The sequence below is a fragment of the Oenanthe melanoleuca genome, chromosome 11, assembly GCF_029582105.1.
Source record: "Oenanthe melanoleuca isolate GR-GAL-2019-014 chromosome 11, OMel1.0, whole genome shotgun sequence".
NCBI classification, from domain to species: Eukaryota; Metazoa; Chordata; class Aves; order Passeriformes; family Muscicapidae; genus Oenanthe; species Oenanthe melanoleuca.
Window position 1 is genome coordinate 7,459,140 of NC_079345.1, and position 25,601 is coordinate 7,484,740.

General features: G+C 50.4%; 1 protein-coding gene across 1 annotated transcript in view; it reads left to right on the forward strand.

Moving 5' to 3' along the window:
- The window catches only part of VAC14 (VAC14 component of PIKFYVE complex), a 58,469-nt gene that overhangs the window by 21,111 nt on the left and 11,757 nt on the right, over window positions 1-25,601 (forward strand). The window contains exons 13-14 of the mRNA XM_056500707.1: window positions 6,578-6,731; window positions 16,575-16,707. Of these exons, the coding sequence (XP_056356682.1) occupies window positions 6,578-6,731; window positions 16,575-16,707 (287 nt within the window). The remainder of the gene's footprint in view (window positions 1-6,577; window positions 6,732-16,574; window positions 16,708-25,601) is intronic.

Below are 25,601 nucleotides of genomic sequence, written 5' to 3' on the forward strand. Positions count from 1 at the left end.
TTGAAAAACTGATGTTAGGAAAGATGAAAAGTTAGGAAATGCTGTTTGGGAGCAGTGAGTAGAGACCTTTCCTCCTGCAGGCAAAAGGCACCACTGCTGATACGCACTGCTGAAAAGAAGACATGTTCTTCAAATTGCCTCCTTCTGCAAGTTCATGGTGCAGAGGCAGTTTTGAATGTAGTCTTTCAACTCCCTGGATTCTGAGTGGATCCAGGCACTGAGCTGAAGTGAACACAACAGGAGCTAAGGCATCTCTGAGAAAACCATGAAGCAGTGACACTACTCATTTTCTTTCTTTGCTTTGTTTTCCTTTTTCCGGCTCCAAAATGGAGTGGTTTCTTTATGGCTGAGCATGTTCCTGTTTGCTTATCTGCTCCTCTCAATCTTGTTGGGGGTTGAAAGTTGTTCTTAGACTTTCGTCTGAGTCATGCAGGAATGACGCATGAGGTGGAGCTGGTGTCTGATTTGAAGTAGGATAGACTCTGGCTTCCTCAACTCTGCTAACGTGAAAACCTGCTCATTATCACCTTGCAGTGGCTGGACAAGGCTTTGAGTACAGGAGTACTTCCTTCAGAAATCTCCTCAAGAGTTGGTGACATTCTCTAGAGAAAGTGAACTGAGCCTGGGCTGCCACTGACTTTGGAGGGCAGGTTTAGATGAGTTACTAAGAAGAAATTCTTCCATGTGAGGATGGTGAGACACTGACACAGGTTGCCCAGAGAAGCTGTGGCTGCCCCCTCCATGGAAGTGTTCAGACTGGATGGGGCTCTGAGCGGCCTTATCTAGCAGAATAACAGGTGTCCCTGCCCATGGTGGGGAGGTTGGAACCAGATGATCTTTAAAGGTCCCTTCCAACCCTACCATTATGTGATTCTGTGATGTACTTGAACCTCTACATGACCCTCAAGCCAACTTCCCACAAGAAGCTGAAGCATTCTGCCCTCTCTTGGGTTTCCAGTATTAAACTACAAGAGAAGGAAGCCCTGGGATAGTGGTATACTGATAGTCATCTCTTTGCATGTCGTGCTGCAGTGTCCTGCTGCAGCACTGCAGGGTTTCAAAGCCAGGTCTCTGCCCTGCTCTGAGCTCTGCTGTCACACTAAATCCTGGTGAACTTCTCCTATCACACGCGATCCCAGTACAATGAAGCTGAACAAAGGCTTGTGCCAAAGCAAATAGCTGTCTTAGCGTGGCTTGGTTTGGAGCTTTTCTCTGTTGGGTTTAGAGCCATTGTCCTCCAGCTCCTGGCCTTTCATCTGTCACAGCTGAAATGTTTGACCTGATGCAAAGCAGAGGGTGTAAGCTAAGGACTGCAAAGAGAACTGTAGCGTGTATGCCTGGCTTTATTTAAACTTTTTTTGGTGGTAAAGGTGCTCCGGGGGGAGACTCAAAGCTATGAGGTACTGAAGCAAGGAGGTGACTGGTTTTCAAGAGGGAAGTTACCCTGAGCTTGGTGTTGAAATGGGGTCTAGAGAAATGTGTGTAATTCCAGGTGGATAGTGGAAAATGCTGTTAGCCTGGTTTGGCAGTGGAAGTGGAAGCAGCTTGTAAGCAGAAGTGGGGTGATTCTCAGAATACTCAAGACCACCTGGTTGAACAGTAATCTGTGTGCTGCATCCTGCAGAAATAGGAAGTTTCTTTGTGGGGAGTATGATCCATAGGGAGCTTCTTGGCTTAGCCCCAGTTTCAGACCACAATTTCCTAACTTATGTATACATATGCACATGCCATTTATATGTACAATGAACAACTTGGGTAAATGGCAGTCTGGGCTTGAGGTGTTGCTTGTAACATTCCTGAGTGAAGTTATGGAGCAGACTAAAACCACAGAAAACCTGTCTGCCATGGAGGACAGGCAATCTCTGTCCTGGGGAGCAGACTCTGAGAGGGTCTAAGATGGGATAGAAATGTAAGATGCAAGATTTGGTGAGTTGGGCTTTGGTTGCCTGGTTCTCTGCATGCAGAGGGAGATGCTGGGTGGGAGACAGCAAATAAAAGCAAACCCTTCGCCTGTCATGAGCTCTGGAACTGTGGGTGTTGAATTTCAAGGGTTTGCAGGCATCCAGCCTCCACAGCATGGTCTGAAGGGATACTCCAGGGCTGCTCCAGGCCCATTCCACTAGCTGGACCTGTGTTGCCTCCTCCCCTGCCCTTCAATGCATGAAGAAATAGCACTTGAGGCACTTTGACATGGTTTGATTGTGAGCATGGTGGTTGGACTCAGTGATCTTAGATTTTTTTTTTTTTAAACCTTCAGTATTCCATGATGATCGTTGTGAGTCTCTTCCAACTTGGTGTATTCTGGGATTCTATGATTCTATGAAATACTTCCTTGGCATCCTGCCCTGACTGGCATCAGGTGGCATGTTAAGCTCCCTGTGCACTAATTATACACATTTAAAGAGGTGCTCTGAGCTGTGACAGTGTTGGGCTCTGCAGGCCTGGTCCTCACACCCCCAGCAGCAGGGACAGTGAGGGATTTACAAAAGCAGGAGGATGGGCAGGGGATTTTCAGTTCCAGCTTATTTTGGGATGGCTGTAGCTCTATTACCAAGTGCCTTTCCCCACTGCCAGCTGTATTTGCTGGTGCTGTGAGCATATGTCAACGTGACCTGGCAGAGTTTGCCCTGGGGAGGAGAGAAGCCCCCAGGGCTTCTGCCTTCCCTCTGCTCCCCATCGTCTCCTGGGAAGGCAAAAAAATAGATCTTGGCAAGATCAGAGGATAAAAGTTGCTGTGTCGGGGACCTGAAAAGAATTTTGGTTAAATTGGTGTGGGAAGATTAATAGTGGGTTTTCTTTCCTTTTTCTGTCTTTAAAGCTAGTGGAGGCAGGGGGACACAAGTTTGCTTTTCACACTGTGTGTCTGGGACTTGGCCAGCCTCACTCCTGGCTACTCCTGGCTCCAGGACTGCCTGTCTATGCTCATCTCCTTCCCTGGCTACAGCTAAAAGCGCTGGAAGGAGGAAATATATAAAACAAATGGGACTGTGTTTATGTTGTAGAGAAGGAGGAAGCACCCAGCAACATCCTTGGCTTTTCCTTGTTCCCACTGGGTCTCTCCACCCCCTGCCTTGCCCATCCTGGAAATGTCATGGGATTTCCCACAGCCTCCCAGATTCTTGGGCCACTTTGAAGTGCTTTGCAGCCCTTAATGTTCTTATTTTCTGTCTTGGTACTTGACAGTACCAAGACAGAAATCTTGCTTCAGCTGAATTCCTGTCTTCTCCTTGGCAAGAATAACCTGATGTTGAGTGCCCCATTTCATTGTCCAGGGAATATTAGATGTCCACTAGGACATCCAAGGCCAGCCAGGAGCATCTCTCTGCTGCACACAGGCATTTTAATTTATTCATTTTTTTCCCAGCTTATCTGTAAATACCAGCAAGGACAACACCTTGAGGAGCCCGTCCATATCCTTGCCACTGCACATGTCCCAGGAGCTGCTGCTGCAGCTTGCTCTGATGTCGTGATGTGCTGTGGGATGCATGGTCTCACTCCCAGCGGCCTGCAGCACATTTGGGGTCACCTCCCCTTCCTCCTTCATGGGCTGGGGCCAGCCCAGCGTTCTGACCAGAGGCAAATGCCTCCCCACCCCCCCTCCAGGAGCACCAAGGCAGCACTTTGCACGCACAGGGAGCTGCATCCCATCCAGCACATACCATCCAGGGGCTGCTTTCCCCCTGTGCTGCTGCCAGCAGAGCTGGTCTCAGCTCCATTCAACCAGAACAAGCAGCAAATTAACCTGACCTAGATCTGGAGAAGCTGACAGTTGTGTGTGCCCTCAAAATCCATGCTCTGGAGGCAATGCAGGGAGAAATCTTGCCTATTCTCAGAGAGAAGTAGCTGTGTATTTATAACTGTCTGAAAACCTGCTTCTCATTCCCCGGCCACCCAGAGCTTGTCCTGTTCCATGCTGCTCTTCATCCTTGTGCTGGGAATGGCTTGAGACATTGGACAGGTCTCCCCATCCATCATAAAGCTGCTTTTCCTGCTCCTTCCTGTTTACACTAACCAGGCACACATTTGCCCAGAGCAGTGCACATTGTCTTAGTCACATCACCACTGGGAAACCCTCCCAGAAACCCCCTTGGGATCAGGAACACGCCCTCAGAGGTTGATCTTCCAGGCTGGCTGTCAGGATCACACCTTTGCCTGGCAGCTGGGAAGGGCTCTGGCCCGAGGGCGCTGGGTTCCTGACGGATGGGATGGGACCAGCTCGCTCCTGGCGCAGCCGCTCGTTGCCATGGCAATGGCAGGATATTGCTTTCTTGGAGCCTCCTGGATCACACAAAGCCAGCCGCCAGCTCCAGCTTTGCTCAGCACAGGGATGTGCAGTGCATACCAAGCATCCTGCCTTTCCTCTGTCTCCAGCTGGGAGCCCTCTCTGGAGCATGCGGGGAAGAAACAGCGGGAGCTGGAGCTTCCTGCCTCTTTCCCACGGCTGGAAAACCCCAGGTCTTTGTGGCTGCCTGCTCTTCCTCCCAGTGCTCATGTACCAATCCCTTCTGCTTGTTACTTCCTCCACAGTTTTCAGTTGCAAATTCAGCCTATGCTGCTTTTTCTTCCTTCTGCCTGTAACCTACACAGGGGGGATATCCCTTAACCTCTCCAAAGCCTGAGTGGTGCACCACCTTCCAGTGGTGCTGGTCTACCCAGGCCAGAATATCCTGAGCCCAAGCAGAATCTCAGAGATGGGGCTCATGATATAGCTCTGAGAGGCTGAATTAAGGATCTGACCTCAAGTCATGACCCTAAAAGCTTTAGGATGCAGGAGGGTTGTTTTTTACCTAGCCTGGGGACTTGGTCATGTTTTCTCAAGCCATGGAAGCTGCTTGTGAAAACTGAGCTGGATGATGTGGCTGGGTGGGAGCACCAGCGCAGCAGTGAGTGCAGCAGGAAGGCAGTCATGAGTGGCTAGGTCATGCAGTACATCAACCAGCCATGGTCTCAGCTCCTGGTTTTGTTGGGTTTGGCAAAGTGCACTACATGAATGAGAGTCCTAGCTCTTGCCTGACTGCCAGCCCTCATAGCCAAGCCCTGAGTCCCTTTGCCAGTCTCAGTCAATATAACTTGGAAACCTTTATGGGTGTTTTTTCCCCATTGTGAGAGCCTGAGACAAGTTGATGCCTGTTCAAAGACTGCGAGTTCAGCTGAGTCACATGATTAGCCACCAGAGAGCCTACATAGGGCTTCAGGGGGCCAAACGTCCTGAGTTCTGTTCAGGGACATCCTCCACTTGAAACAGAATACTGCCAGCATCACTGTCTGAGCCACAGATGCTTGAAATCCAGGCAGGGAGGGAGGACCAAGGTCTTCCCTCTGCCAGGGACCACAGACTCCTCTCCCTGAAAGAGGATGAAGGCTGGTGGTGGTAGATCCTCCCATGCTGGCAGTGAGCTCCCAGCCTTGACAGCATCATGGAAGTGCTGTATTATTCAGGGACAGTAGTACAAGTTGTCTTTTTTTCTTTCCTGCCTTTGGGAGCTGTGAATTGAGACTTAATCATGTTTATAGGCACAAGGTCTTCCCAAGCCTTGTGTTGCCTGTGGCAGGCTGCTTCCTGACCACTGCCTCTACACCATGCACAGCCTAGACTCCACACTGCTTGCTCGGAGGCTGCTGGGGCTTGAAAATCAGCCTTAATTACAAAAAAAAGCCCCAAAAATGCACTCAGTCTAAGGTATCTGTTCAAAAGAAAAACTCGGGAGCTCCTCTTTCTGATTTTTAGGGATCGTGTTTTCATGATAAAAAAAAAAAAAAGACATAATTGGCTTTTTGTTTTTCTAGAGGGAGGGGTTTTCTATGTTAGCTCAGAAACAAAACCTCCTATATTACTGCAGCTCTTCAGAAAGAAAGCCTGGGATTCTGTGCTGATGGGTTGGGATGTGCTTTGCCTAAAGACGTGGCAGTCGACCCTTTTTGGCAGCCTTTTTGCTCTGCAAAGCCCCACTGCACTTAGAGCATCAGGGATGGCTGATGAAACATCTCGGCCCAAGGACGTTTGAATGAAGTGGGACCCAAAATAGCCTGAGACTTGAGAAGGGCTGAGGATGGAAAAAAAACCCACCCAGTAATAACTTCTCCAGAAATACTATATATAGACTGATTTGGTGACTTCTGGAAAGAAAGAGCTATGAAATCTGAATGGCAGTTCTGCCTTGACATCCTGAGCTGAGCCTTGCAGAGAGGAGCTGGCTGGTGTGTGCCCCCAGAACGTCCCTGTGCTCTTGCTGGGATTGTCCCAAATCTGTGGTTATGAAGGGAATGCAAAACCCAGACTTCCACAAAGTGGGACAGGGGAAGGCAAGCCCTCTTCCTAGTTGTTTAAATTTGGTTTAGTTTCATATGCTTCCTTGGGACTCTCGGAGCAGAAACTGTTGGGTTTTTTTTTTCTCTCGTCTTTCCTGCCCCATCTCCTCTGTAAGCATTTGAAATTTCCACTTGGAGTTTTGTAGGTAGCCCTCTTTTACTGTACCTTTCTCAGTGTGCTGGGATTTGGTATTTGCTGCCCACCTCACCCTCTCTGTATGTGGATTTGGAAAAGAAAGTTCACCGTGCACCATCCCTCTCTCTGCAGGTTATCCTGAAGGACCTGGAACTGCTGGCTGAGATTGCTTCTTCCCCAGCAGGACAGACAGAGGAGGGTCATGGTCCCTCTGATGGCTCCGATGTGCGACCTGGCCCAGTGGAGCTTCATGTCCCAGCCAGGGCTGGCCAGCTCAGCTTCTCCAGTGAGTGCCCCTGTGTCACAGCTCTGTGCTTCCCTGCTCCTGGGCTCTCTCTATGTCCCATGGCTCCAATCAGGTTTGCTCAGGCAAAAGGAGAAGCATCTTTTACAGTAATAAGTCAATGTCTTCATCCCCACCCAGCATAGTTTGGGAATTGAGTCTGCCATGGTGCAGACCAGGGTGCTGCTTTTATTTTCACTGCTCTTTCTCCTAGTTCGTGTTTCGGGGATTTAGAGCTCAGTTTAGCATCAGGATTCTCCAGAGGCCAGTGTGGAGAGATGTCATTGTTGTCCTATTTTTTATGGGACCTTGATTTCCAGCCTCTTTTCTCCTTGTAAAAACCCTCAGAGCCCTAGAATCAGTGCAGGATGAGATGCTGGCTGCAATCCCAGATCTCCAAAACATCCAATAGATCTGCAGAGGGATCCCTGTGCCAGGCTGCCCACATTGGCTATGAACTGTTATGTTGTTCTGAGTGTCTGGCAAAATCTCAGGAGAGAGAAGAAGAGGGACGATCTTATTTTCTAGGGACTTGAAGATTTTAAAAAAGAAACAACCTTTCATTAATTATCCTGGCACACGGGGAAGTTTTTTTCACCTTCCCTTGTCTGTGGTTCATGCTTTACAGTTGCTTGGCTGCTCCTTCTCCTCCTCAGTTGCTATTTAAGGGCCTCCCTGTTGTACTCCCCAGGCCAGGTTGTCTCAGCCAAAAGCACGTTTCATGTGAGCTTTGGACTGCAACCCGAGCACTGAGCCAAGGCTGCCTCTCCCTGTGCAGGATGCAGCCACAGGGCCTTGCAAAATCACCATCAGAGAGAGAGGCTTTGCTTTCCCATCCCCAGGCTTTGTTTTCTCTGAAGATCCTGGATCACTCCCTGGTCTTATGAATATCTGCACCAGTGACCAGTTCAGGTCTTGGGCTGTTCAGGGTGGAATTTTTTTGCAGATCTACCTGTTTCCTGCTGGCAGCTTTTATCTCTGCAATGGAGAGGTAAGGGCTGCAGAGCTGCTGACCTCCCCAAGCCCTCAGCAAGTCTCATCCATCCTCCCACTGTCAGAAGTGAGACTGCCTGGGTGGAGCAGCTCCTGCAGCGCTGGCCAAGCAGCTGAGGAGCTTCAGTTCAGCTCACACTGATGGTTGTCTGAGGTTTCCTTCTTTCTGGATGATCTAAAAATAGCAGGCTGGATGGCGTGGATCCTAACAGACTGCCATGGCCTCTGTTAGCTATCTGGAAGAGCAACTTGGCTTCACTTACTCAAGTGTAACCTTTAAAAAGAGTCTGGCTCTCCCCTCCTGGAACAGATCTGCTGGAGCCAGAGCTCCCGTTGCCCCTGGGTGGGACAACTTGCCCCCACGCAGGTCCTAGTGGGCTCTGGTTTCCTCACCTGTTTTCGTCTTTCCTATAATGCACCAGAAAATTTTCCTTAGGAATTTATTTGGGGCTGAGCTTTGCAGGGTCATTGGCTTTTAACCAAAGGCAGATGTTTTTGGAGAGGGAGAAAGAAGCTAGTTCATTGGCCTTGGACGTTGATCATGGCCCCAGTCCTGTCTGGCTTTGACCACCCAAGGCTGAGACTGGATGGGCTGCTGGGGAGTTCCCCCAGGGAAATTGAGAGTCACAACTGGGCCAGGACCTTCCTGGATTATTCCTGGAAAATCAAAGGCTCCTGAAAAATGCTCCTTTTGTCAGAGGGTTGCTTTAAGAATGGGGCTTTTTGGAGCAGGTCAGTGACCAGTGGAAATCCCCATGTCTGAGCATGGTCACAGGTAGTGAAAGCAAGTGAGCCAAAACTCTGCCCTTTCCAGGCAAAAATCATGAGGCGCTGGCACTAAAGAGAGGGTGTACCCCTTTCTGGAGCCACTGGTTTTGTACTGGGATGTATGGGATGGTTCCGTAGGCTGCTGTGGGTCAGACAGTGCTGTATTGACTGTAGGATGGATGCTGTTGCTCTGTTAGAGTGGGAACTGCAGGGTTCCAGCACTTCTCCCCAGGGTAAAATCTCTCCATTCCCTTCATCACCTCAGACTGAGTTGCCACTGAAGCCAGCAGTGGGAGGAAAGCTGCTGAGGTATCCCAGCCCCAATCCTCTCCTATCCCAGAGGCCTTCCAAATGTGCAGTTGGTGGTTTTGCAGGTAAATAAGCAAAGTCACCCTTTGAAATCCTTGAGCTCATGGCAGATTTTCTGCTGTGCTCTCTGTCTTGGCACTCCAGGCTTTGCTAGCCAAGCAGTAAGGACAGGAGTGGAGGTGGATGGGGCCAGTGCCCCCATGGTCTTCCCCATGCTTCCTCTCTCTCCCTTTCTTCCCTCGGGATGTGTTTATGCAGTTGTTTCCCTGCCATTGAGTTTGGTTTCCTTCAGATGCTGGTTGATTAGTCAGGAAAGCCGTGTCCCACTTCCGCAGCCTGTTCCCAGCTCCAGTTTTTATTTAGCCGCTTTGTTCTCTGGTTACGTAAGGTCAGCTGCCCTCGACGCCTTCTCCAAGCACAATGAACTGGGGCCAGCCCAACTCAGCATTGCAGGGAGATCCAGCATCTCCCGACCTGCTCTGACTGCCCTGAGCGAGGGTGGCTGGTGTTGGCCTCCTGCAATATCTGCTTGCTACCTTCTGCCCATTTTTCCAGGGACAGGGGCTGCAGGGCTGTGCCCAAGAGCTTGCTGGTATTTGGAGTGATGATGCAAATGCCATTCTGGTCAGTACAGTGAGAATCCAGCTGCCTATTTTGCTTTGAGAGTGTCTTTTCCAGCGCTGTATAAGTTGAGACACGTAGCAGATGACCTGAGAGTGGTTGTCGTCAAGATCAGCAGGTCAAGGGAAGCGATTCTGTGCCTTTATTCCACTCTGGTGAGACCCATCTGGAAGACTTCATCCAGATCTGGGGTCCTCAGCACAGGAAGGACATGAACCTATCATAACAAGCCCGGAGATTACAGAGATGATCAGAGCCTGGAGCACCTCTGCTAGGGAGACAGACTGGAAGGTGAGGTTGTTCAGTCTGGAGAAGGTTCCAGGGAGACCTTAGAGACTCTTCCAGTGCCTGAAAGGGCTCCAGAAAAACTGGACAGGGACTTTGGATAAGGCATGGATTGAGAGGAGAAGGGGAAATGGCTTCAAGCTGAAAGAGAGAAATTTTAGATTAAGTATTAGGAGGAATTTTTTTATTGTGAGAATGGCAAGGCACTGGAAGAGGTTGCCCAGAGAAGATGTGGAGTGCCATGCCTGGAAGAGTTCAAGTCCGGCTTGGATAGGGCTTTGAGCAACCTGGTCTGGTGGGAGGTGTCGCTGACCATGGCAAGGGGGTTGGACTAAATGGCCTTTAAGTGTCCCTTCCAACCCAAACCATTCCATGATACCATAGGTGAAAGCTCTCCAGCCTGGTTTACAGCTCTGCTCTGCATGAGAGACAAAAGTTCATTGCAAAAGGATGCTAGACCAGCTGCTGCCTTGCACAGGGTAACTCTTGCACACGTCTCTTCCTTCCTTTCTGCACAGCTTTGGAAGGTGAAGCAGTTACAGCCCTTTGTTTCCTCTCTGGCTTGCTCCGGTCTCTCCTGCCTGGCTTCCTGCCGGAGATGGTGGGGACAGTGCTGTACCCTCTAAGCACCTCACGCTATAGGATGTTTACTGGGAGTCTGACTCCATATGTGGATTCACTAATGTGCCTGAGGTCATTGGTTTCCCCCAGCAGACCATGGATATCCCAGGAGTCAGTGAATTACTCTGGAGGAGACTGCTAGAAGTCCCTGAGAAATGTAGTCTGTTGAGTTCAGTCTTGCTGTATCCCCCCTGGAGAACATACAAGATTCCAGAGTGGAGATATTCTGTGTTAGGGGTTTGCTTGTGACGTATCTAGGGGGGGATTTTATTCTCATTGAGCCAAACCACTCCCTTTTCATTGTCTGCTGCTTCAATTGTGTAATTGTAGATCTGCTGAGGTGGTAGCATATGACAAGGTTCCACCTCCAGACAATCTGTGTTAGGGCAGCCTCTGCAAACATCAGGTGAGAGTCTGCAGTGTGCAGGAGGTCCATGAAAGGTAGGAAAGAGAAGGTGGCCTCTTGTCACATGGCTCAGATTTGCTAAACTGCTATTTCCAGTGTTAGAAAAGGATAGAAGTGAAACCCTTCCTTACTTATCCTCCCCACAAAAGGCAATGAGGCAGCTGACATCACACCACCAACCACTTGCTCTTGAAGGAGCCAGTTTCCTACAGTTTTTGCAGGATCAAGAGTGTGACAGCAGAGAGCAGAGGAGCCAAACAGGCAAGAGAAAAGAGGGCTGTTCCTTAGTGCTCCAAGCTCAGCGGTCTGGTTCCTGATGGTTGGTGTCTGTGGCATCTCTTTTCCTGCTGGCATGAAGCTCTTTAGGAGGGTTGACTGTCAAAAACGTTCTTCTGCATCTTGGTGAGGAAAGAAATTTGAAGGAAAGGGTTATCTGTTTGTTTTCCTGGATGCAGGGGAACCTGGGATGCTGTGGAAAACCCCAGGAGAGACCATCCAGATGTAACATTAACTCGCCTGGCGTGCCTCCAGGTATCCATCTCTCCTGAGATGGTCACAGCATACAGCCAGCCAGAAAGCCTGGGGATTCCCAAATAACAGCTGGGATTACTGATCTGTAGAGGTGGACAGAGGAGAAGTTGATGATGTGATAAATCACTTCTAGCTAAGCCCTCCTTTGGAGTTACTTTGCTGGGCTGCCTCAGTTTCCTGATCATGTTGTGAGGAATTTGTAGGGTGAGGTGGGGAATGAGATGAAAAAAAAAAAAAAAAAAAAAAAACCAGAATGAATATTGGTGTGAAAATGGCCCAGCACAGCCCATTGCTCCTTCAGGTTATCTTCCATGCTTCATCTTTCCGTGCAGGAGCCTCAACCCCCTCTAAGCTCACCATGAAGCTTAACCATTCCTGATTTGCATCTTTGCTGGGTACTTTGTGCTTCTGAGCAATGGCAGAGCTATTCTCCTGCTGCATTTTTGCTTACTGATTTACCTTAGCAAGGAAAAATGAGGCAGTAGTGAACTGCTAACCTTCCAAGGAAAACCATCAGGATTATCATTACCTGCTGCCTTCCTCCATGGCAGCCATGAGCACAGACCCTGCATAAGGTGGGGAGAACCAGAAGCAGCAAAAGCCTCATTTGGCATCAAAATGTGTACCTCAACCCATCTGGGATCCCCTTTCTGCCGAGTATTGAAGTTTCAGGAATTACAAACCCATGGCTCTTTAGCCATGTAGGAAGGGCAGAAATATCCATATGTGCCCAGGCAAAACCAGGCTGAGCACAGCCCCTGGCCGTGCAATCCAGAATTTTGTTGGGTTTATTTCGTCAGCAGCATCCTGTGCTCTGGAGAGGGGAGAGTGGAGGTTTTCCAGAGCCCAGCTGAGCTGCCGACATGTTCACATCTGTTTCCAGCTACGCCCTGCGCCGGCTTTCTGGGAGGAGGAGGAGGGGAGGATTTGCCTTTTTTACGGCTCTATTTTTATCCTGCTCTGTGAGGCTTCACCACTCCGTGTTTGCAAAAGCTAAAATTCAAAACATCCTGGGGAAAGCTGCCGGGGGGAGACGCTGCACAGATTCCCACGTCGCTGCCCGGGGTTTTGCTGAGCACCATCTGGCAGTGCTGACTCCCACGCCGCTGGCGCTCAGGCGGGTTGAAGGCTAAGGACCAGCTCTGGCTGCCGCCGGGTTTATCCCTCTTGCTCCCAGAGGAGTCCAGGGAGATCATTCCCTAGGCTGAGCTGGAAACATGATGCCTTGGGGAAAGCACTCGGGTGGGAAGGATGCTTGGCCTCGCCAACTCTTAGCTTACCCTCCCTGTATCCGAGCTGAAATTGCTTCAATTAGAGATTGCGGTAAATCATTTTAGCTAAACCACCGCAAATACCCTTGTGGATACTCTTTAACCAGCTTACCCAGCTTTAGCTCGCTTCGGAAAGGAATCAATTCTGCTCCAATCTTATTTCAATTTGGTTTCAATGGAGTTAAGCGAGTCCACCGGTTTTAATTAAGACTGGTTGAAAGCAATTATAGTAAATTAATAGAAGTTATGTTTTATGCCAGGGTGAAGTTCAGAACTTTGTGGTTGAGATAGGAAGATCCAAGTTCGGTCAGAGTCTGCCGGGCTTACCCGGAGCAATGTGGGGACACTTTGGATACTGTAGGTCTCGACATCAAGCCCATCAAGCAGCCAGACAGCCTGAATGTTCCAGAGTGATGTACAATATATATTTATAAGGGCCTTAATATAGTTTCCTAATTGCCTGTCTTGGTTGATTTATAGTGTGGCCACGCAAGCGATGGGAACAGCATGAGCCGCTGGTGAGAGCTCAGGGACGCACTGGGAGTTTGCAGATATTTGCTGTGCTCTGCTCAAGCTGGCACCCATGGTTGGGGGAACAGATGTTGGTATTGACTTAGATGATGTGTCCCTGGCTCTACCCCAGTCTGTGAAGGGAATCCGGGGAAAGGATTTGTTAGCCTGGCGTCCTGGGCTGCAGGAGGTTGCTGTAGTCATTGATAGTCATTGCTGTAGTCATTGCCCATGGCAGGGGGGCTGAAACTAGATGAGCTTTAAGGTCCCTTCTGTGATTCAATTATAAGAAGCCAGGCTGATGTGGATTCACTGCAGCCATAGAGCTGCAATTCCCACATGCCTCTTGTCATGTTTCACTGCTCTGATGTTCTTCTGAGCCCAAAATTCCCATTTGTTCCTATTCTAGTGGATGTCTGGACTGAGTTTCATCATTCCTCTGAGCACAGATCTTTCTTCTTCCAGCTCCCTCCTCCACACCAGATTAAAAAAAAAAAGCAGCAGAGCCGTGATGTGCCACCAGCCCCAGCTACATTAACAGCAGATCTGGCAGGTTACGGATCTGCAAAGTCTTGCTTCAGGGAAAGAGGGAGAGGTGCAAGCTTCAATTAATTATGCCACAGTTTTCTTAACACTTCTTCCTGCTTGTCTCTCGTGCTTCAGAGAAACACTTGACAAGCTGCTCCTACAGTTCTGTCAGGCTGGGAATGCCACTGTGCTGAGCTGTAACCCGCAGGGCAGTGAGCTGAGCTCCGGGCTACGCCAGGAAGGGTTACACCATGGCACACAAGGTGCCAGCCACTTCCTAGACATCCTGTAAACAGAGCAAACGGGAAGTTTGGAGGATTGGGTGGCTTTGGAAAATAAATGTTTTGCCTGCTTGGATGTATTGCCTGTTTAAATTCCATCTGAAGTTTGGTTGAGCCTTTTACAGCCTGGCAGACTCCTACACACTGGTTTCTCACTCCCAGCATTAGCCCTAGAGAGCACTGACAAGGCTGCTCTGGCATGGTGTGCTACAGTGGAAACCATCTTTAGGGACATGCAGGCATAGCTGCTGTGCACCAGGTGGGTAGAGATGGAGAAATGATCCCTCTGGAGTTCAGTCTCAGTGCTCTCAGAGGCAAAGGATGGTGAAGAGGCTCCCTGAACCAGGCAGACTCATGCTTTCTTCTCCTAAGAAAAATAGGGCACAGACTTGTTTTCACCATCTCTGTATCCCAGTCCTTCCTTGCTCCCAGGCTGGGCAGAAGGGTCCAAGGTTCAGGAATCAGTCAATGGAAGAAAACAGCAGTACTGAAGGTGCTGCAGGCTATAGCTGGAATCTGGTCTCCAAGTCAGTTCTGACTTTTGGATGCTCACCTTGTCCAGCAGTTCATTCCCAGTCTCCAGTTGAAGATGCAGGATATGCTGCACCCCTTCAGAGTGCATATCTGAAGATGCTCTTGGCTGGTCTGTCTTGTAGCCATACAGCTCCTGGGCTTTGTCCTGTACACAGCAGAGGTACTGGTCCTGTCAGGGAGGAGAAAAATTGCTGCCTCCTCCTGGTTTTCTGGGGATGTGTTTTGGGATATGTAATGTTTAGCTGGAAGGCATGCAAGGTGACTGTGAGACAGTGGCTTTGCTTTGTGGAGGGAACACTGTGCCATTGATGCTGCTGTTGGGCTTAGAGAGACTATTTTTGGGGTCTTGAGACGGGAGAAACTCTGAGATCAGACCTTCCCCGAGACAAGCTGCAGCACTGGAGCATTTTTAGGTGGTGGGAATGAAGGTGGGATGTCCTACCTGCTGCTAGCTCATGTTGCAGTGCAGCCAGGTTTGGATGCCTCAGAGTTGCTTAGAAAATGAGCAAAAATATCACCTTTGCAGCTTTGAAAGATGCTTTCTGCCTGGTCTTCACCTGCCTTCCCAGGCTCTGCTGGGAAGTTCGAGGCTGAGCTGCAGGCAGGCGCAGTGGGAAGGCAGAGCTGCCCCATATCACCTCCAGAGCCTGTCTCTGCTCCCTTTTGAGCAGATCTGAGCAGCTGTAGTGACGACATGTGGGGCATGGCTGTATTTTTACACTGGGTACTCCCTGCCTTCGAACAAGCACACCTTTGTTTTGGAGCACATTGGCTCAGCTGGATCCCTTTTTTTTTTCCCTTTGCCCAGATCATCTTCCCTGCAGCTGAGGGGAAACATGATGCGATGGTGAACACTTGTGCTTGGGGAGCTGCCTGCTTCAAAGCCTGGTTTGGGGTTACAGATACACCAAGGGGTGGGTGAACACACAGCTCCAGTGGGAGTAGAACACCGGGTTCTGGTCAGGATGACCTCGTATTTCATTTTCCTTTTTCTTCAGCTCTGTATGTTCTTTTAGATGCTAAATCAAAAACCTGGGGAAGCTGCCCTATCTCTTGCTCGTCATTTGGAGAGGCTGGATAGAAAACAGACCAGCAGCTTTTCCATCAGGTTTGCTGGGCTTTGGCAGCTTAATTGCATCTTTAATTGGCTGCTCCATGCTCCACTGAGTGTCCGTAGAAGCAGACAACATCCATAAATCAAACTGCTCAGGTTTCCTTCGGTTATCTGATGGAAATAGTGGGTGGGGAATAGCCTTGGGGTGCTTGTGTGTGCTGGATTCCCTCCTTACCACAGTTAGACGTGGCCTTTCCAAAGGAGAAATTAAGAGAGAGGGCTCCCCTTGTTGCAAAGTCGCCTTTGAAATGCTCTCTCCAAACATTTGCTTTGAGCGCTGTCCTGCTAAATAAACCATCTCCCCTGGGGTTTCACTGTGGGAAAAGCAATCTTTACCTGCCAGCTCCCTGCTCTTGTGTTTGGAAGGGATATTTCCCTGAGCTAGGAGCTTCCCCTTTTGCTGCCCTCCCTGCTAAGAATCTCAGACCACGACAATCCCTAAGCTTAGTGCTCTGCTGTAGTAGTACTCTACTAGGTTTTTTTACTTTTGTTTGATAAGTACTTTATGCTAGCCCTGGGCAGGTTGTATATGACACTTGCACCAAGTGGCTTCTGCTCAGGGAAAAACTCATCACCAAGTGTAAACTGGGGTCCGTGCCATGGCCCGGGGCTGAAAGTGTGTGTCTGCCACTACTGGGCTGGGGGCATCTGTGGTTTATGGGGCTGGATTACAGGATCTTCAACTCACCAGCAATTTCGTGGTTTTGGGATGAGTGTACATGCCGTATCTGAGGAAATGGGGTTGGCTCAATGTAGAGCCTCAGGCACTCCTTCTGCTAGCAGCTACTGGAGCTGAATAGCTCTGGGATGAACTCCCAAAAATCCCATTTTAACCCCAGGTGCTGCTTCCAGGGCTGCGACCACCATAAGCTTTCCCTTGGGCTGGAGAGAGCTAAGACAGGGCTGCCTCTGCTTGAACCAACTAGATGTGGTTATATGAGGCTTGCAAATCTTCCCTTGCCTCTGTCCTCATCTTCTCAGTTCTGTGATCATGTTTTGGGCGTCTGCTCTCTCATCAAGGCTTTGGCAGCAGGGCCCTGGCAGCTCTAATTTGCTCTCCCCTTGCCTCCCCAGGTACAAAAGGCCTGGAGTGCTCACCCTCTACCCCCACCATGAACTCCTACTTCTATAAGTTCATGATCAACCTGCTCAAGCGCTTCAGCAGTGAACGGAAACTCCTGGAAGCCAGAGGAGCCTTCATCATCAGGTCAGAGCACCCCACCAACCTCACTGAAGCCCCTGAGCACCCCTGGGACTCAGGGTGGGACAGGGATGGCAGAGTCAAGCAGCCCAAGTACTAGATTTGCTCAGAGCCAAAACCATTTCCTCAGTCTTCCCTTGCTCTCCAACAAGCGGTTTTGGAGCAAACGGGGTTTGCCTTTCACATGTCAAGGCACCATATTTCTCTCTCCCATCCCCGGAGGCAAAGTGGCTCCTTATTAAACAGTGTTGTCAGAGCCTGTTTCGTTAAGAAACAGCTAGACCAGCCGGAGCACGAAGACAGAGCACTCAGAATGCCAAGCTGAGTGAATTCCTTCAGCCAGCTTGGCAGTAGCTTGCCCATCCAAAGCCATGTGTTTCAATGCGTAGAGTTGGTAGATTTTGCTTCAGCTTTTTAAGGAGCTGTGTCAGAGGCTGGAGAGCCAAATGTTGTGAAGGCTGGAATGCCAAGTGTCGTGGCAGCTGGCAGGGAGTCATCTTTATTGCAATAAAATCTGGGTCAAGGGATATCCATTCCTCAGTTTGCTGAGAAATAGCAGGGTTAATGGTCGAGGCGAGGAGGTTGGTGGAAGCAGCTAGCAAACTCTGGGTTTTCCTCCCTTGCTTTCAGGGATGTGGCATCAAAATGAACAGGGGCAGAGCATGAGCTACAACCCATGCTTCTGTGGGAGAAGAGAGCCACCTCTCCAAAGGCACAGGAGTGTGCTAGGTATTCATGAAGGGGTCCCATCACTGCAGTGGGAAAATACAGCATGCAGAGTTCCCAAAATTTGCAAAGCTTATCTGGGTGTGGAGTTGTATCTGCTTGGGCAGCAATTATTGCCCAAGTCTGGATTCATCCCAGAGACAATATCCCCCTCACAGTGTCCACTCTCCTCTCCCCAGTCAGCACAGCCCCCAGGATAAGCCAGCCTTGGCAGGGAAGTGGCCTCATGCTGTGTTAGGGAAGCAGGGTAACGAGAGTGACAGTGAGCCTGGGCGGAGTCCTATTTAAAAGCTCTCCTGTACCGTGGCCACCTCTAACTTTTTCCCTCTGGCTCTGGCAGGAGGAGCTTTGGCTGGCAGGCCTAGCTTTCCCAGCAGCCAGCCAGAGGTGCGGTGGGACTGGCTACAGCAGCTCAACAAGCTGAGGCTTTTTACAGTGACTCATGCCCCAAAAGATCTGGTAAAGCGAAAAAAAATTTAAAAAATAGATTAGTCTGTCCTTTGTCAAGTCACGTTGTTGCTTATATAGGGTAGATGCAGGACTGGAGCCAAAGTGGTGGTTCTGGGAGAGTGAGCCATGCCCTCAGGTACCAGTGATTAACTCTGAAACCTACTGATGGCAGGTAAAAGACTGGTGTAAACTATCTCTACTGCTTCCAGAAAAAGCAAGATGAGAATAGAGGAGAAAACTTCTACAGGACTCTCTGGCAAAGATTGATCTCTAGCTGGAGAGACTCAGTGAACGTGGGAGCCTCAGGGAGCTATTTTTAGCCACTTTTCAAATTGAAGCCGTATGCGCGTTCCCACGTTACATCTCTCCCCTGTCCACAAGCCAGCTCAGCTGTTTTGCACAGCAGGGTGAGAAGCCAGCCTCATATTTGACTTAAGAGATGCTGGTGATATTTCATCCTGAGCTGGACTGCACAAGGGGGATGCTTGAGAGACTGGGGCAGCATCTGCTAAAGTGTGGTCCAGGACCACTGCTGCCTCTTTCCCGGGCTGGCCTGGGAGCACTGAAACAGGGAAGGAAAATAGACCTGTTATGTTTAGGCAGTGATTTCCAGCTGAAGGATTAGTGTTCACAGGAAAGGGAAATGGAGGGCAGGGGTTTTAGTAAAGCACAGCACAGCAGTTTTCCCTGTCACATTGCTGGTGGGCAAATTCAAAGGTCTGTGAGGTCATGTAGGGGATCTGTGATTAAAGGTAGTTTATTTCTAATCCAACTCAAGTTTGTTCATGCTTGGTTGCTGACTCTGAAAGGACTTTAGCCACTCTCCTGATATGTCCTCAGAGTCCCAGAGATGGAGGTTATGGTACATTGTGTGCTTGAGAGTGGAAGTGGGTTTGACTAGTGATCTCTGCAGGAGATGGGACCATCTCTTGCTCTGTAAGGACATGTGGTCCCCAAGACACATAGAACTGCTCCAGAGCCTGCCTGATGCTGGGAAATGGGTGGGAGAAGTACCTGCAGTCCTCACTGGCACCATTCGCCCTCCAAGCCTATCTCAGGCAGAGATATAGGGGCTGTGATGGGGGGGTCTTGCCATCAGTAACCCCAGTCCCAAGGTAGGTACCTCAAGATGCTTTGCCAGAGAAGACAGGGTGGAGCTAAGTGGAAACACGAACTTCCTTCAAAATAACAGGAGAACAGCTCCAAAAACATCTGTCACTAATAAGGAAGTATCCAGAGAATTTCTTCTTTCTCTGTGACTACCAGGCTGGGGGATAACCCAACACTGGCACATGGTCCCTCTGCCAGCACTGTTTGTGCATCCAAGAGATAGATCAGTCTGCTGCCTTTCTGAGTCGGATCCAGTGCCCGTCAAGCCATGCTGTGATGCCTCATCTGTGCCAAGGGCTTTAGGATTAGGATCCCCTCAACCCAAGCAGACCTCACTGAGAGAAAGCCTATGGCTCTGGTGGAGCTCACATGCCAGGCTGAGCCCCAGCAGGAGGAGTTGGACATGATGGTCCTTGTGGGTCCCTTTCAACTCCCTGTCATCTATGATCTGTGAGAAGGGAGGAGCAGCATCCAGGAGAAGGCTCTTCAAAGCTGTTCAGATGCCTCATGAATGTCCGGGCAAAGGAGTTGCCATGGGATTCCAGTGGTACAAATCCCACAGAGTCTCATGCTGTCCCACTCCTCTCCCCTGGAGGAAAGAGGGAAACTTGCTCCCATTATCTCTTCCAAATTTTTTTGGCTTGGCATCAGTTCTCTGCATTGCAGCTGACAAGCTTCCTTTGGGGGTTGGTTCTCTCTTACTGTCACTTGTGACCTTTTTTAGGCTGGAAGCCAGTAAAATTAGTCTGCCTTCAAAACTAAGAATACCAAGTGCTTCCTTCTCCTCTCAAGCCAGGCATGTTTGCACTCAAACGTTCCTCCCAAAGTGTTGTCAGAGGCAGGAGTATCACTGTTACCTCCCACCTTGATAAGCAGATCTGAGGCCTTCCACCCTTTTTACTAATTGCCCTGGCTGGCACGTGGCCCCATCCTGGATTCAACAGAGCCCTTAAGCAAGAGGCAAATATTCCCATTCAGCTGCTGGCCTCTTGCTTGGAGCAGCCAGAAAAATGCGGAGGAGCTTCCAAAGCATCACATGGCTCCTTGGAGCAGCAGGGCTGTCCTCCAGGCAGGAACCCTGTGGAGGGAAAGCTGCTTGGCCGGTCAGGGGGCAGGCAGCAGAGCAGCACCGAGCTTCTCAGCTCACAGCGAGATTTACAGGCGGGATTTAATGCCTGTTGGTTGGTACCAGCGCTATGGGATGGGGGGATTAAGGGAGGGGGTGAGCCCTACTGCAGAGACATCAGTGTTGCTGCTCAGAGCACAGTGTGAGGATGGGACTGGCTGTCCTTGCAAGGAGCTGTTTTCTACCCTCTTGTACCTCTCCAGGGCTGGTTGTGCAGTTCCTGTGCTGTCTCCAGGGTCAGTCTGAGCTCCAGAAGCTGGTTCAGCTGGTTAAGTCAAGCTTAGCACCAAAGCAGCCAGCTTTTTGCTGCTCTCTGAGATGGAACAGCTCAGACATTCATGGCTGATGTACCTTGCCACAGTAAATGAACCCTTCAGGGTATGGGATGTGCTTGAGTGGCTGGAGACATCCCTATGCATGTCATGTGTGGATGCTTTGAAGTGCAGGGCTTAACTTTGAAGCCCAGCAAGGCCATTTACTCGAAGAGCAGTGGCACTTTGCTCCCCAGGCAGGGCCCGCACGCAGGGGTTGTCTCAGCTTGTTTTATAGAGCTGTTAAGCAAACCTCCCCACTGCCTGGCACCTTCTCACAGGGTGTTTTTCTGAGGTTAATCTGCTTGGAAGAGGCCCTGGCATGACTTTTCAACCACCTCACATGTGATGCACCTGGTGGGACTTGTCCATTTGACTGGGGATGGTCCTTGGCCTTTTGGGGTACGCTTGAACCCTGTGGGGGCTGGCCAGGAGGACTGGCTTGTTCTCCATCCACTCTGGAAGACATAGGCTGGAGCATATAAGTTTTTTCAGCCAATTTATGGCATTAAGTGGAGAGCTGGAAAATCCCAAGTCTCGTGATGGGGCCACAGATTTATAGTTCCCACAGATGGGAAAAGTTCACCTGACTGGAAATTCTGACTGTTCTTGAGATCTCAAAGCCCTGCTGGGATGAGGCCAGTGGAGAGCTGGATAATGAGGAGGACAGAGCTGAGGACAAACACTGGCAGGTCACACTGGGTGCATGAAGGGCTGTTCATTATGCCCTTGGGGCAGGGGTGGCCAGTTCCTCTTTTCGGGCATGACATGGTTCTTCTGCCTCTGAGAGGCTGGGACTGACTGTACAACACCAGTTTCTCCAGAAAAAGTAGTGAAAAAGGCACAAGGTCCTGAAGCTGCTAACCAGTATAAGGAATCAGAGAGGAGGTGAGCAGAGGGCTGGAGGAGTGTGGAACACAGACATCCCTTGATGCTCTTGGCAGGGCAGCAGTGAGGTGCATGTTAAATCACTTTTGACTGGCCTGCCTGGCATTCCTAGGGCTGTGCTCTCCATCTGGGAGAGTGGGAAGGGAAGGGCTGCCTGCCAGCATCCCAGTGAGCAGGGCTGTCTGGAGGGAGTGGGATGGGGGTATAGCCACAAGTTTGGATAGCAAGGGATGCACTGGGGATCCTGTACAGAGCCAGTGGGTGTTTGTTTTGGTAATAAGGGGGTCCCACAACCACAGGATGCCTCTATACTGCAGTGAGCCAGTGTCCCCCCAGCCCCATCCTGGCTCCCACCTCATCCTTAACTTTGTCCTTTCCTCCTGCTGTGCTGGCCTCACTTCCCAGCCCCTCACTGGAAGAGGCTCAGGAGATGGGGCTAACCAAAATCCTCCTCTTCTCCCAGGCCTGGATGCTCTTGAGCTCCTCTGGACACACATTTTCCTTGGCCAAGCACCCCAATGCCTCCTGATGATCTAGAGGCACCCAGTGCTGGGAGGCAGGATCCACTCTTGCTCCTTCCTTTGGATGTACTGATGCCACTGTGCCCCCTCCATCTCCCATTGCCAAACCAATGCCCTGAAAATCCCTCTACAAGTGAATCAGGGCTGGAGGGGAGACACGTGTCACCTCTTCCTCTCTCCCACCCTCCATGCCACTGCAATGCAGAACAAAACCTGCATTTGTTTTTGCGGGAACCATTTGGCTTGTACTCAGCAAAGTGCAAAAAAAAATGAAAGGGAAAAAAATGGAGCCTCTTTGATAAACTGTGATATGAACTCGGGTAAAATCCAAACAGCTGTGAGTGCTACAAGGGAAGCTTCTGTGTCAGGAGGCAGCGAGCCTGCGAAAATCCACTGCTCTGCCTGCCAGGATGCTCGCTGGCCGCCTGCCCTCCGGCTTTAATGAACTGTGCACTCGCCATCCCCCTCCTCATGCCTGGCTGAGAGGAGCAACCGGAGAAAGCTTTTTAGTTCGGTTTTTTTTTTTTTTTTTCCCCATTTGCAAAGAAGGAAAAGGGACTCCCTCCCACCCAAGGCCCTGGCCAGGCACAGGGTGATGGAGCAGGGTAGTGAACATGCCCAGTTCTGCAGAGGTCAGTGGGCTTCTCCTAGCTCATCTCCAGTCCATTCCTCTGTGCCTCCCTTTAACTTTCCCTGCTCCCCAAAACCTCCTCTCCCCAGCATGCCTGAGATCCAGAACAGTGTTACAGTGATGTGGTGGCAAAATGATGTGGTGGCAAACAGGCTCTGCTTTCCTGCATTCTTCCTCTGCCCCAGGCTTGCACTGTGAACGCCCTCCGGACTCCTGTCAGGCTCTTACGGGATTTTGGACCCCACTGTACCCCAGCTCTCAAACTGCCTCTTTTACATTGCACAGTGGCTCCACAAGCCCACAGGAGCATGTGGTTATTGAAGTCTTAATTCAGTGAGGCTCTGGTACATAATTCTGAGCTCTCTGATATCCTCCCAGCCCCATGAAGTAGGAGCCAGTTTCCTCCAGGGTAGAGGTTGGCTCTGTAGTCAGAAGCACCAGCAGTCACCAACAGCGTGACCTTCACAAGGGAGGAGCCTGGTTGCCCTGTCAAAGGATTATCCCTGCTGGGAAAGCAGGAGCTGGGCCAGTCCTGGCCAGCTCCCTCCTGGGGCTGTACCCCTAGGGAAGAACAGGAGATGCCTCCACTGACCTGCAGGGAATGGATGAGCTGGTTCTGGAAATGAGTTTGCTGTGCTAACCCACAAAGCTGCTCCAGGACCAGCCGTGCTTGGAGTTGCTTGGAAGGATTTGATGGATTTTCCTGTAGAAAAATGGGAATCACATGTGAGCAGCAGTGCCGGCGTGGGCTGGGACTAATTTGGGTCAGTGAGAGGGTGGAGGGGAGGAAGGGGAAATGTGCGTAGGAGAGGAAAATCCTCACAAAATGGCCAAGTTTCTTCAAAGGGCAGGTTCCCAGGTAGGGATATCTGCTTCCTGCCAGCACTTTCCTTAGGATCACAGCAGGAATGCTGTGAAAGGAGGGAGCTGGGAGAAGGCAAACTGGACAGAGGGGAGAGGAGCCCACAGCTTCCTTGCTTGCTGACTGTCATATTCTGCAGAGCAGGGATTCAGCGCAAGCAGCTTCCAAAGTGTCTCCCAAATTTTCTTTAGCTGGCTGATGGGGTGAGGACCTTCATCGTGGGGGGAAAGCAGCTTAACCTGTCTGATCCTGTTTGTTGGGACTCAGGTGTTCTGATGGTGCTTCCTTCTCCGGCTCTGCAGCTGTGACAACTCAGTTTATTCATCTTTGTGGAGAGAAGGACCAGGACAGGAAATCAGGCTGAGTAACCTGTTTTTCCCCCACCTGTCTTGGGATCTTGCTCAGTTATCCCCCGAGCACAGGGGACACTCAGTTAAAGACTGAGAAGAGCTCACCTCAGCCAGTGGGTCCAGCTGGGCACTCTCCTCCCAGGATGGGATGTCCTCGATAAGATATCTCTGGATGGGACATCTTTAACTCCCCACTGAAAGCATAGAGCTGTGCAAAAGCCACCTTGGTTGGAGTTCCTGCCATTCATTGCTCCTTCCCTTAGTGCTTGAGCTGCTCCTCATGTTCAGCTGTACCTGGAGCTGGTCCCTTCATAGCACTGGTTGCTCTCTTAGGGTCCTGGCAGGGCAGGGAGCATCCATCTGCTCCCCTCTCATGCATCTATGGGACTTGAAGGGTTTGAGGGAACAAGGCTTCTCAGGCTGCTTCCCTCATTGGGATCCCTCCAGGGATCCTGGCTCAGAAGGCAGGGCAGGCATTGTGATCCAGTGCAATGCTGAGAGGCAGTGGACATGGAGGCAAGCCTGGTACTAAAGCTGAAAGAGCATCTGGGGTGTCTAAACCATGGCATAAATGGGGTATTTTTTCAGCTGACACTTGAGTAAGAAGTGCAGCAGGGCTCACTGAGTTACAGTCACCTCCTTCCAAGATGTGCTCGAGTTTTGGCAGAAGAGACAAATCAGCTTCACCTCCCATCCCAGGGTACACTTATCCCTGAGCCATGGGACGCTGCCACCTCTTCCCAGTCCCTTTTTTCCTTCGTTCTGGAAAGCTTCACCCTCAAACACAGAGTGTATTCCTGCTGTAGCCTATCTCTCTGCTTTCAGAGGTTTAGAGATAGCCAGCAGGGCCATTTGCCACCAAATTTGCCTTCCCTAAGTGAGGATCCAAAGGCTCATCCACCTCAACGACAGCAACCTGCTCCTTGGCCATGCTTTTAGGAACAAAAGCACTTTTATTTCTTCATCTTAAAGCAGAGTGATGGGGAGGAGTGAGCAGGGACTGCAGCTCCCATCTCTGTACAAGCTGTGCATGCCCTGAACAGGATCAGCCTCTCCCAACTCCTGTTGCCACAGCTTTGCACCCGCTCCTTTAACCTATTTTATTTGCAGTGATGAGAAATTATGGGGGGAGAAATAAGGCGCTTGTCAGTTTTCTTGAAAATTAGGCCACAGCTGTCAGCCTGAAAGGGAAGCGGACGTCTCGAAGGAAGGATCTGCTGCTGCTCTACAGTTCTCCCCCACTCCCAAGCCAGCCCATACCCTTCCTCCCCTTCCCAACAGAGCTTGCTTGAAAACATCAGTGCCCAGTGTAAGTGCCCCTCTGAGGACAGGCTCTGGAGGGCTCAGTTTAACGTGAGTTGTTCCTCTCAGCTGAGGTGGTGGCTGGAGCCAGGCACATGCTCTAATGCTGCTGCTTGTGCCTCCTGCCTGGGGCTTGAAGCCCCAAGAGCCCAGGGCAAGACTTGCATTTGCCATCCATTTTACCATCGAGTCACTGGCAAGTTTAAAAGTTGAAAAAGAAGTGCTTTGGGGAGGTAATTCTTTGCTTTCCTGGAGGGTTTGGAAGGGGAGGTTTGCCTGTTTTTCAGGTGTGCCTTTTGTTGATGCTCAAATGTTCCTACAGGATTTTGTAAGCTTTGCAGTCAGTCACTCATCAGTGCAGGTGCTCAAGGCCAGGTTGGATGGGGCTTGGAGCAGTCTGGTCGAGTGGAAGGTGTCCATGCCAATGGCAGGGGAGTTGGAATGAGATGGTTTTTAAGATCCCTTCCAAGCCAAACCATTCCAGAATTCTATGGGCAGGATAGCTTTATGCATAAGTCACTGTAAAGTTTCCTCAAGGAAACTCCTGGCACACACCAGCTTGAGCAGCTGGAGACTGGTGCTGGTTGTCTGTCATGTCTGTCATGGGCTTCATCTTGGAGGAG